This window comes from Quercus robur, chromosome 9, assembly GCF_932294415.1.
Source record: "Quercus robur chromosome 9, dhQueRobu3.1, whole genome shotgun sequence".
NCBI classification, from domain to species: Eukaryota; Viridiplantae; Streptophyta; class Magnoliopsida; order Fagales; family Fagaceae; genus Quercus; species Quercus robur.
In genome coordinates, this window is record NC_065542.1 from 20256045 (window position 1) to 20267958 (window position 11914).

The 11914-nt window shown below is 34.3% G+C and overlaps 1 protein-coding gene across 1 annotated transcript; it reads right to left on the minus strand.

Annotated features, from left to right (window-relative positions):
* Nucleotides 1–7296: 7296 nt before the first annotated feature.
* Nucleotides 7297–11211, minus strand: LOC126699171 (BAG family molecular chaperone regulator 7). Its single transcript, XM_050396841.1, has 3 exons — nucleotides 10357–11211; nucleotides 8724–9014; nucleotides 7297–7836 (listed from the first exon to the last, which is right to left on the minus strand). Exons 1-3 carry the CDS (start codon nucleotides 11071–11073, stop codon nucleotides 7609–7611), a joined length of 1236 nt encoding a protein of 411 aa, XP_050252798.1. The 5' UTR covers nucleotides 11074–11211; the 3' UTR covers nucleotides 7297–7608.
* Nucleotides 11212–11914: the final 703 nt, after the last annotated feature.

An 11914-nucleotide genomic window follows, 5' to 3' on the forward strand; every position in this document is an offset into this window, starting at 1 on the left:
GGATGAAAAAATGATTCATAAAATAAAAAATGATCAGTCAACTCATCAAGTACAAAGTAATTCTTTCTAAAAAAGAAGAAGTACAAAGTACTTATCTAAGTTTCAATTAGTTTAAATGATAAATTTTCTCTGTTGTGAACAGTGAACTAAAATTGAATCCTAACTACACCAACAAAAAACTATAAAGGTATTTATAATAATGTTACATTGTTAGGTAACTAATTTATTTTAATTAATATTAGAATAATGATGGAGATATGTTTTATTTATTCAAATAAACTAGTTTGGATTAGGATTTGTTAGATTAGTTTGGATTAAAATGAGTTATGATTAGTTTGGTAGTCTATTTTGTATAAATTCAAATGTTTACAATGAATAAAGAACGGTCTAGACTTTCTCAAAATAGCCTATTTATCAAATTATTATTATTATTATTATTATTATTATTATTTCATTTTATCTAAATCTTATTCTAAAGAATAATTGAGAAAGTTATGACAAGGTTGATGCCTTTTCTACTATGCGCGTAGTACATGTAATTTTCATCACACGACCCACATATTTTTCAGGGGAGATTGCATAAAATAGTATTCTATAATGTTTCTTTCAACAAATTGACCATTGTTGGGGAAAGCAGTTGAGCCTAACAATGTATTAACTGAATTTTGGACTACTTTACATGGTTTTAATTTAAATGAGAAAATTTCAAGTTGTATTCTTAAGTCTTTACTTCCAAGTTATATTGTCTTGGTTTGACTCGGCCTATATGTTATGTTTCCCACGTTAAGATATACAGATCTATTCCTTATAAACTAAGCAAAAAATGAATCTTTGCCAATAGGCAAATAATGGTTCAAATTATAGAGTTGAAAAAGTATAAAAGAAAGATAGCACATTAACAATGATAATAATAAATAAATAAAATACAGTGCTATCATGAACCATATATAATATCATGAAAAATGAAAGTTCAACTTGTCGGGCTACCTAAACTTCAAAAGCATTGGTTTAGCAAAAATAAAAATAAAACTTCAAAAGTATTGCATCATTACAAAATTATAAAAATAATGTTTTTGCTGGACAAAATGGGCTTTTGCCCTTTTTAGGAAAATTAATTAGCTATGGGGGCCAGTCAATCAACAGACCCATTAAGGTCAAGATCGTTGGGCCTGTGGCCCATCCGAGGATGCAAATTCGTCCGAGGAGGCCCAAGTCAGGTCGTAAGGGTAACCACCAAGGGGGGGGGGGGGGGTAGTCAATATCACGAAAGTAGAGTTCCGTATTCATCCGAGGACACCATACTCCTCGGCAGTATGGGTCTGAGGACGATCAGGACGCGGTCTTGTTACAATCGGACCTCGAAACTATGTCACCACTGAAGATGGGATAACAGACCAAGGGTAAGAAAGAAAAGGCAAACAAATATCTATAACTACAGCTACCTCCGCATTAATTGCCTCTCAACCAACTCTCTGGCCGCATTAATTGCCTCTCAACCAACTCTCTGGCAGCATTAATGTGGAGGTGATACCTGAACAGTAATGAAGCAGCCTTACAGCTGCCCATAGAAAGTTCCAGGAGGCGCTAGATGAGACAGAAAGAAATCCCCCGAACCCAACCTACACGTGTGTGGTGAGGATGGAACACAGAGGGTGGTATATAAACTGAAAGAAGAACACGCAGAAAAGGGATCGGAAGATAACAAAAAAAAAGAGAAAAAAGAAAAGCAAAGACTGAAGAAGAAAAACGTGAAAAACGAAAGAACTGTATCTATTTCACCGAAAAACCGATTGTTATGCCAGCTCTGAGCCTTCAATATACGTGAGGGTGAATCTTCTCATTCTATGAAAGTTAATCTAGTTCTTAATACCAACGCTTTACAAATTATATTGTTTGGGCCTTTTTACGTGCGAATCCCATATCATTTTGAGTCGTTACAAATCGAGTCCTTACATTAGCTTTATACCCTCTTTTCCAAACTAAATAGGGAAATGCCCCTCTTTTAAAACTTGATTTATGATAAATCGAGTTAGGAAAAAAAAATTCTGAAGTCCTATAGTAGCGTTTTAATGAACCTATAGTCTTTACTTCCAAGTTATATTGTCTTGGTTTGACTCAGCCTATATGTTATGTTTCCCACGTTAAGATATACAGAATCTATTCCTTATAAACTAAGCAAAAAATGAATCTTTGCCAATAGGCAAATAATGGTTCAAATTATAGAGTTGAAAAAGTATAAAAGAAAGATAGCACATTAACAATGATAATAATAAATAAATAAAATACAGTGCTATCATGAACCATATATAATATCATGAAAAATGAAAGTACAACTTGTCGGGCTACCTAAACTTCAAAAGCATTGGTTTAGCAAAAATAAAAATAAAACTTCAAAAGCATTGCATCATTACAAAATTGTAAAAATAATGTTTTTGCCGGACAAAATGGGCTTTTGCCATTTTTAGGCAAATTAATTAGCTTTATACCCTCTTTCCCAAACTAAATAGAAAAATGCTCTTCTTTTAAAACTTGATTTATGATAAATCGAGTTAGGGAAAAAATAAATTCTGAAGTCCTATAATAGCGTTTTAATGAGCTTATAGTCTTTACTTCCAAGTTATATTGTCTTGGTTTGACTCGGCCTATATGTTATGTTTCCCACGTTAAGATATACAGAATCTATTCCTTATAAACTAAGCAAAAAATGAATCTTTGCCAATAGGCAAATAATGGTTCAAACTATAGAGTTGAAAAAGTATAAAAGAAAGATAGCACATTAACAATGATAATAATAAATAAATAAAATACAGTGCTATCATGAACCATATATAATATCATGAAAAATGAAAGTTCAACTTGTTGGGCTATCTAAACTTCAAAAGCATTGGTTTAGCAAAAATAAAAATAAAACTTCAAAAGCATTGCATTATTACAAAATTATAAAAATAATGTTTTTGCTGGACAAAATGGGCTTTTCCCTTTTCAGACAAATTAATTAGTTTTATACCCCTTTTCCCAAACAAAATAGGGAAATGTCCATCTTTTAAAACTTGATTTATGATAAATCGAGTTAGGAAAAAAAAAATTCTGAAGTCCTATAGTAGCGTTTTAATGAGCTTATAATGACGTTTTTAAGACCTATAGTAACGTTTTTTAACTCGACTTCAATGAAATCGAGTTATAGGCAATTTTTTTACCTATAACTCGATTTCTTTGAGGTCTAGTTAAAAAACGTCACTATAGGTCTTAAAAAACGTCACTATAGGCTCCTTAAAACGCCACTATAGGATCTAACTCAATTTATCATAAATCGAGTTTTAAAAAAGGGGCATTTCCCTACTTAGTTTAGGAAAAAAAGTATAAAACTAATTAAATTTCCCGAAAGGGGCAAAAGCCCATTTTGTCATGTTTTTGCCCCCCTTAAATCACTCACCTTTTTGATGTTCATGTCACGTTAACATATTGTGATTTGTGGATTCTTTTTTATTTTGATTTATGTGCTTTTGGTGTTTACCATACATCTATTTGGTCTAAACTAGGGGTATTAAGATTGGACACGAATTCAAGAATTTGACACGGCACAACACAAAATTAGCAGGTTATGGGTTGAGATTTAGGTTGCATTCGGGATTAGAGTTTAAAATTAACTTATTTTACTATTTAACTTATTTTTTTCTACTATTCAGCTTATTTTTACTACTATTCATAGGTTTCATTGCACTTTTTGGTATTATTTATAGGTTTTAATGTACTATTTCAGCAAAAAAATTTCAATTTCAGTTAAATAAACTGTTTTCAAATAGACCATAAAAGAATTCGCGTCATATTCAGGTTGAGGAAAAAAAGAGAGCCATAAGTGCGCAGAACTTGAAAGTGATTTACATTTTCTTCCTTTTTTTAAGTTTTAGTTTGCTCTTTGCCGCCCAACTTTTGGGTCATTCCAAAGTATGATTGGTAACTCATACAAATAATCAAACAATCAAATGATCTACGCAAATTGTATATGGCTCCAATTTTCACGACAAGTAGAGAGACCCTTTCACTCTTCCTATGCATGATTTCATGAGTGACTTCATCTTGGTCAAGTTTGCTATTTTTTTTACTTTTGAGTACAAGTCGTGAAAGGCAAGAAGTTATGAACGCATGGTAAAATGGAAAATATACTTATTATTTAATATTATTGTTTGCCTTTTATTAGCAATTATTATTTTTGTTTGATAAATGACTACTTGTCCTATACAATTTAAGTTGAAGAGTTCGTAATCACGATTTTAACAGATTTTGTTAAGCTAAATTGTCAAAACTATACGAATGTAATATAAAATAAAAAATAAAAAAACTATTATAGTTTACTTTAGAAGGTTGGCTGTGGTATCAGTCAAGCTAGCTTTGCTGTCGGTTTTGGGGTATTTGACTGCATTTATAAGACCACAGTTTCAAACTTTTTTAAAAAAAATATTTTTATAAAAGCTTTTATTTTTTTAGAGAGTTTCAATTTATAGTGTCTGTTCCTATTGATAGCTCTTTATCATTAGACCAAAACACTAATCAGTTTTTGGTGTAGGCGAGAATTGAACCCAAATCTCTTATACAACCATCGAAAATTTTACCAGTTGAATTAACTAAAACCCACATGAAAGCCTTTCAAATTATAGGACAGGATTCATCTCTGTGTGCTTATAATAGCAGATTGAATGGTTACTCTAGTCTAAAAAAATAAACTTCACAAAGCTATAAGATAATTATTATTGTCAAAATATAACTTATTATAAATTAACCATATTCAACTATGATATATTGCTTTACTAAATTTTTTTACAATTTATAGTCTTATTCTTTTTGGGATTGCTTTAATTACACCACTTTCATCCATTACTTTTGGAATATTATTATTATTAGAATTTACGTATCGTATAAACTAATAAGAAAGTGATATATTTCCTCAAAAAAAAGAAAAAAGAAAAAAGAAAAGTAAGTGATATAAGCTTTTAAAAAAAAAAATACATCATTTTTTTTTTAATAATTAGAATAAGTTAAAAAATTATTCTTCCATTTTATATTTTTATGTTGTTATTTTTAGATTTTATTTCTGTAAAATAAAATTATTAAAGTTTAAGAATAATTACAGATTACCCACCTGTGGTTCAGCCCAAATTTAACTTACCCACTCGTAGTTTCATTTTTGACATTTTATCCACCTGTGCTTCACTTTGTTACTACTCCGTAACCTACCTCCCTTTCAGACGTTAATCTAACACATTTTTTTATCAAAAACAAAACCCAAAATAGATCAAACACTCCTCTCTCCCAAAACACACTCCCATCCACATGAGGTAGATCTACTAATTTGCTTGAAAATCATGAGTACATACAATATCAACATCTTAGCATATTAATAATTATGATAAAGTCAAAAACATATGAACTGAAAGATGTACCATAAAATCAGCAACTTGCGCTGCGTGGGTTAGCGTTGAGGTTAGGGCAATGTGGATTTGCAGCTGCGGCAATTGGTGTTATGGTCAATGTAGAGTTGTTGATTCCTAATAAGTATGGAACTTCTGGTGGTGTGATAGCATTGCACACCTAACTTGGTATTTGAGTTCATTGTCATTGTACCCTTTCCTTTGTAGGCCACAGAGAGTCATAAATATAGTGAAGGTTCTTCAAAATTGGGATTTTTTTTTTTGGTTGTTGTTGTTGTTTTGCAGGATGGCTTTCATGATGAAGGTGATTATGGTGGTCTTCTTGTGTTCTGGGTTTGAAAATTTTTTAATTTGAGCCATGTTTTAAGAGATGCATATTCCTGGGTTTAAAATAGCCCATTTTGATCTTGTTTTTTTTTGTTTTTCTTGTTTTGGGATGAGAGAGACATAAAATGAGAGTAAAAAGACTTATTTACCCCTCTTTTTAATCAGAAGTGGGTAACAGAGACTAAACGGAAGTAACCTCAAGTGGTTAAAGTGTTAAAAATGAAACCACAGGTTGATAAGTTAAATTTGGACTAAACCACAGGTGGGTAATCTGTAATTATCCCTAAAGTTTATTATATTTTTCTTAAATCACGTCATATGCTCAATACATGTGAATATTATATAAAACACTTTCTTTAACGATTTGCTTACAACAAATTAGACCACGAAAACAAGATATTGCAAACATATTATTCAACATTTGCCATCACCACCCTATTATTTATTTATTTTTTTTTAGAAACATCACCACCCTATTATTAAGTGGACACTGAGTTCAAATTCTATGATTCGGAAACAAACTTTTTTACATATACATGTTATGTATGATAATCACTTAAAAGACTGTATAAAATAAATCTTTATTTTTTTGGGTATCGAAATATTCAATGCAGCAGGCAAATTAACAAAAACAAAAACAAATTTTATGAGAAAATACCCTGTATGACATGACTAGCTGAACTTAAGCTGGGCCCAGTGAGTTAAGGCTCCAGCCCCAATAATAGGCTTTCTTTACTTTTCTGGCATTATTGTACCACAAGGCCCACAATAGCTTATTATTTTTTGGGAAAACTATTCAACAGCAATGCTCCCTCATACTCATTAGTTTTTATCATGAATTTAATTAGTAAAATTCACTAATATATTAAGTGAAAATGAGTATTATTTCTGAAATATTAAATAATTTATATAGCCTAAATGTCGATTGAGATCGATATTTTAGTTTTGTGGTTAAGATTTGAAAACTTTGTCCTTGTGTATACAATAGTTTCAGTGAGACTGCAATAAACCATTCATTTTGTGTACTTCTACAAAGAAGGCCCCTAATTTTTGGGTTTGTCATGATGATGATAGAATAACGTTTGACTCTCAGCACAAAAAGGATGATGGTCACCTTGAAAGTCTATGACTGATCATGCAGGAGGAGTCGTTTCTGCATTTAATTTGGAGACCTTTCCCTTTCATTCTCTGAATCCTCTCAAATGGCCATATACTATGTATAGGATGAGTAAGACAATTTTTGGCCAGGTGGCCATATATGACAATATCTTGAGTTAGGACGCTAAGATGAGAGAAGTAATGTTTCCAATTTTCTTTTCTTTTTATTTCGGTAAAAAATGTTTCCAATTTTCGTTCAATGCATATGAAGATTCAAAATCCATCTTTTGAAAGAAAGGTCACATGGCAGACAACATAGTCTGACATAACTTTCACTGCATATAATTTTGGGCAGAAAAATATCAAAGTTGCAGATCGTAAAGCAGAGCTGTTTTTACCGTGATGGCTTAAAAAAAGTTTCCAGACATTACATGGTGAGAAAGGATTATCCAAAGTTGGGATGAAAGCTTTTACTAGGTTGAGAGCATTAATAAACATTACAAACAATGTAAAGCACAATGATCAGTATCTTCAAATGCAAAGCCATCTTCCCTGGAAGAAACTATAACACTACAAAGAAACAGCCAGTTAAAGTCTTCCGAATCCCCTTGAATCCAGAAGTAGTGGGTAAAGGTTCAAGCATTACACAGCTCAATACATGAGAGAAACAACCGGTTAAAGTCTTCTAAATCTCCTCACTTAGATCACATCTTCCTGGGAAAACACTACAATCCGAAACAGTGATTATTACATGTTCTTACACACATACCTCAAAGGTCTCGGAACTCTTTTCTTCATCAAGCATTTGGATAACCTGTGCTACACCTTCTGCAATTTCCTTGTGAAAGGCACCATCGGGCATATCAAAAGTCCTCCTCCTCATAGAAAGTGATTTCCCGGGAGGCTGTGGGTCCACTACATCCAGCATTGCTTCCAACTCATCCACCATTGACTTCTTTGCAGAACGCACCATGACGTCGACTCCCTGTTACAATGTAGCATTGAGACTCCCTATTAGAAGATTGATATTCATGATATGTTCTGTTCGATTTCTCGGACACTTAAGATAAAGAGATGAAAACATGGAATCTTAACAGTTGTGAACTTTCAGGGGTTTTGGGTGTGTGTGAGTTACTTGGCTGTCAAAGCATTATCGAAACAAGGATCAAAATATTTCTGAGAACAGATTTTCACAATTCATCCTAATGAAGGTCAATTACTCCCTCAATCAAATTCGTAAAGTGTCTTTTGAAGCAATTTCAGATAATATGATGGAAAATTATAATAATAGAAAGAATCAATGAATGCTGTTGAATGAGGTTTGGATGATTTTGATAATTATAGGCACCATCATAATAGTTGATTCAGATACTAAATACTGTCCATCATTTTCCAAACAATTAAAAAGTTTTTTTGCTTTTAAAAAAATAAAGTAAAAATCATAAAGTTTATCCATCTATCAGAGTTTGCTTTATTATTCTTGAAAACTAACATATGAAATCACTCAAATATCAAATTGCATGAAACAAGGAGTAAGGTTTATCAATGGCCCAACAACAAGATATGAAAAAATCCAAAAACTGCTACAATGTCTCATTAAACTCCTGGCATTTGATGAAGAACAAAGTTAAGATCTCCTCCACCCCACTATGTGAAGATTTATACGACCATCCATGTTTATTATTTAAACAAGTCAAATGACTGAGTCATGACTAAAACTACACATGGATGGTCTCTTCAATCACCATATAGTGGGTTGGAGAAAGATAGCTCCAAAGTGGTTTGGAGCTTAACTTTTTCCTTGATGAAAAGTTATTAAGAGTTTTATCAGATTCACGACTACGGAAATTGAAGCGATTTACATAAAGTTACCTCAATGGAATCAACAGTAAGGAGCAGGACAATAATTTTTTCTGAAAACCTCTGACGCTCCCCTGCGTCTTGAGCTACACGACTGCGATAGGAGAAATTATTGAACAATGCTCTGATCTCCTTCAACTTGGTCTTGGCAACTGCCAGATCTCTAAGAGCACGAAGAGCCTTTGATCTACGGATTAGATAAGCTCTGAAATACAGCTGAATCATCAATGCTGCATCTTGAGGGGACAATTCCTTCTCCTTGCCTCTGCACTTTTTGACAACTCCAGCTCTCCTGGCAAAGGCCTTCAAGATAATATAAAATACAGGAGCTCAACTTATTAAAATGATTCACAAAGCGCAAAACAATGTGGAAACAAAGTTACCAAGCATGAAACCAAACAAACCAAATATCAGATTTAAGTTAAAAAGATTATCAACAGGGGAAAGGAAAGACAAAAAGAAAATCAAATTCCTTTACATTACTACTCAAACTTGAACATTCAGCCCAAAGAAATAAAAGGGACCCCCCGTCCCCTCCCCATTTTTAAAACTTGACCATCGACAAGCACCAAAAATCTTTTTGTTTTTGATTGGTAAGTTATGCACATGCTTGATGGGTCTTGAACCCACAACCTCACCTTCCACCTAGCACTTACAAGAAGAGGAGGTGGCCGTTGAGCTAGAGCTCATTGGCGACAAGCAACAAAAATCATTTTTGTTTTTTATTTGTAAGTTATGCATATGCTTAATGGGTCTTGGAGCCACAACATCACCTTCCACCTAGCGCTTGCAAGGGGAGGAGGTGACCATTGAGTTAGAGTTCATTGGTGAAAAGCACCAAAAATCTAGATACTAAGTTCATTAGCTCAAGTGTATTCCCCTTACCCCTGAAATGATGTTGTTTTTATCTTCATACACAAGTTTTTTACACCATTTAAACTAACTTCTTCATTTTAACATAACTCCCACAAATCACAACATAACAGAATAACTATTGGCGGTATCAGCCATCCATTGACAAAGGTCAGGACACCAATAAGTTTGGATAGAAATATAAAACAAAGTCAGGACACTAATTTATAAAGTACAGTTTGACAACAATAAGCTCTAGTTCAAATGACACCTTTGCCCCTCTCCCTCCTCTAAGAGCAAGGTGGAGCATGAGCTACCAATAGAAACTACAATAAAACATTACTTTCATCCTTGAAATGCAGCCCATTTATATATTTCAACGCCGAAAAGAATTTTTTTAAACCCAAAAAATAACATATAGTAAGTATTTTAACGAGGGCAAAACTTCGTCACACATCTAATCTAAGTATTGCCCTTTTAAAGCACTCATTTTCTCCTAAAAATACAAACAACTTAAAAACACACTTATAAGTGCAAATTAAGCTGCAAAGACTCTTGGTAAAAGAAAATATGTTAGTACACTACACAAAATACAATATTACCAAGCTTCAAGTGTTGCGTACTAAATTGTTATGGGTTCTAATTTAAATTCACAATTTAAATTACTTTTTTACCCCTATAACATCAAATAAATAACAACCAATCTAACGCATAACTAAATTTAAACACAGATATTGGAGCTAAAACGCAAAAATCGGAGCCAGGAAAAAAAAAAAATTCAAAATCAAAATACCTGTCTTAAAACCACAGCCCTATGATCTCCAAGCTCTTCGATCTCCACCGTACGCTTGTGACTCTCTTCCTTCTCTTCCTTCTTTTTCTTCTTCTCCTTCTTCTTCTTCTCTTCCTTTTTCTTCGATTTAACACAATCACTATCATCATCAACATCTTCATCATCAACGTTCGCTGCTTTGAACGTGTACGTCTTCGTGATCGGACGGCCCTCCTCGCCTCTCCCTTTAATCTCAGCCGTCCATTTATAGTTCTTCTCAACCCCTCCTCTCTTCACCACCACTTCCTCCTCCTTCTTCTTCTTTCCGTCCTTGATCTCCGCCGTCCACTTGTACTTCCGTTCCGAGCCGTCCTTGATCTCCGCCGTCCACGTGTACTTCCTGTCGACGCCCTTGACCAGCCGATCGAACCGCGACTCCAGCTGGCTCACTCTGTCGCTGAGGCTCTGCAAGTAGAGAGACTCGGCTCCATGCCTCTCCACCTTCTGGATTCTCCTGTACGACGAAAACGACGGCGTTTCGTCGATTCGGACCAGATCGGTCACCGCGTCGAAGAACCCGAACGGACTCGGGCTCAGAAAATCGAGATCGAGATCCTCCTCTAGAAACGAAGGCAGTGCGAGGGTTTTTGGCGCGAAAATAGAGGTTTCTCGGATGGAGAGCGAAGGAGGAGAGTAGTAGCACGGCTCGATGAGCTCGAATCGCCGGAATCGGCTCATGGTTTCGCTGAGTTGAGAAAACAGTGTGAAAACGAAACTCAGTGAGTCAGATTGAGAAATGAACGAGTCAGAGTTTCGCGGGTTTTTGCTTAGTCAGTGACTCATCAGTGACTGATGTTGATCTATAATAGAAGAAAGAGAGAAAAAGAGAAGAAGTCAAGAGTTTTGAAAGGAACAAGGAATGCGAAAAACTGTGGGCCGTGAGAGGGCAAAATCGGAAATTTGAAATTTGAAAACAACTATTCCCAGTAGTACTGGATAAGGTTCGCCGCGTAATGGAGTAGTTTTAAGAGGGTGAATTGACGGAAATGGCCATGCGGTTGTTGGAAAATAACGGAAACAGAGAGAATCTGGTAGTGGTAGTGCGAGATTACGCTGTATTGTTGTGAATAGTTCGCGGGCATGTGAGGTTCTGATTTGGTGGAGCCCCATGTGATGTGATTGATGTTGATGCAAAGTTTGGATGCCTTTACGTATTTAATGTCTGTCGTTTTCTAAAAGCAATGTATAACAAAGTCCACACCCAAGTTACTTTTCCACCGCTCTGACGGGAAAAGATGGAAAAGAAAAAACAACTCAGCATAATAAAGTGGCTTTTCCCCCTATCTAAGGAGAAAAACAAGGAAAAAAGAACTAGAGTCTTTTGGTTGAATATTTCTAAATTTGAAGTTAATTTGTGTTATAGGTACTGTTTCAATTTATTTAAGAATCTGAGGAAAGAGAGTGAATTTCGACAATACCATTGCCGAAATTCAACAAAAGTAGGAGAGAGAAAGAGAAAAAGTGAGAGAGAGAAATTTTTGATTTTCGGCAACACCATCACCGAAATTCCTTCTGCCCG

What these genes read in the sequence shown, in the direction of transcription:
- LOC126699171 (XM_050396841.1), bottom strand. Translation starts at nt 11,073, where the DNA reads ATGAGCCGATTCCGGCGATTCGAGCTCATCGAGCCGTGCTACTACTCT. An exon ending in GGGCTGTGGTTTTAAGACAG is followed by an intron (nt 9,015 to 10,356) that starts GTATTTTGATTT and finishes ATTATCTTGAAG; the next exon opens with GCCTTTGCCAGGAGAGCTGG. An exon ending in TTACTGTTGATTCCATTGAG is followed by an intron (nt 7,837 to 8,723) that starts GTAACTTTATGT and finishes ACATTGTAACAG; the next exon opens with GGAGTCGACGTCATGGTGCG.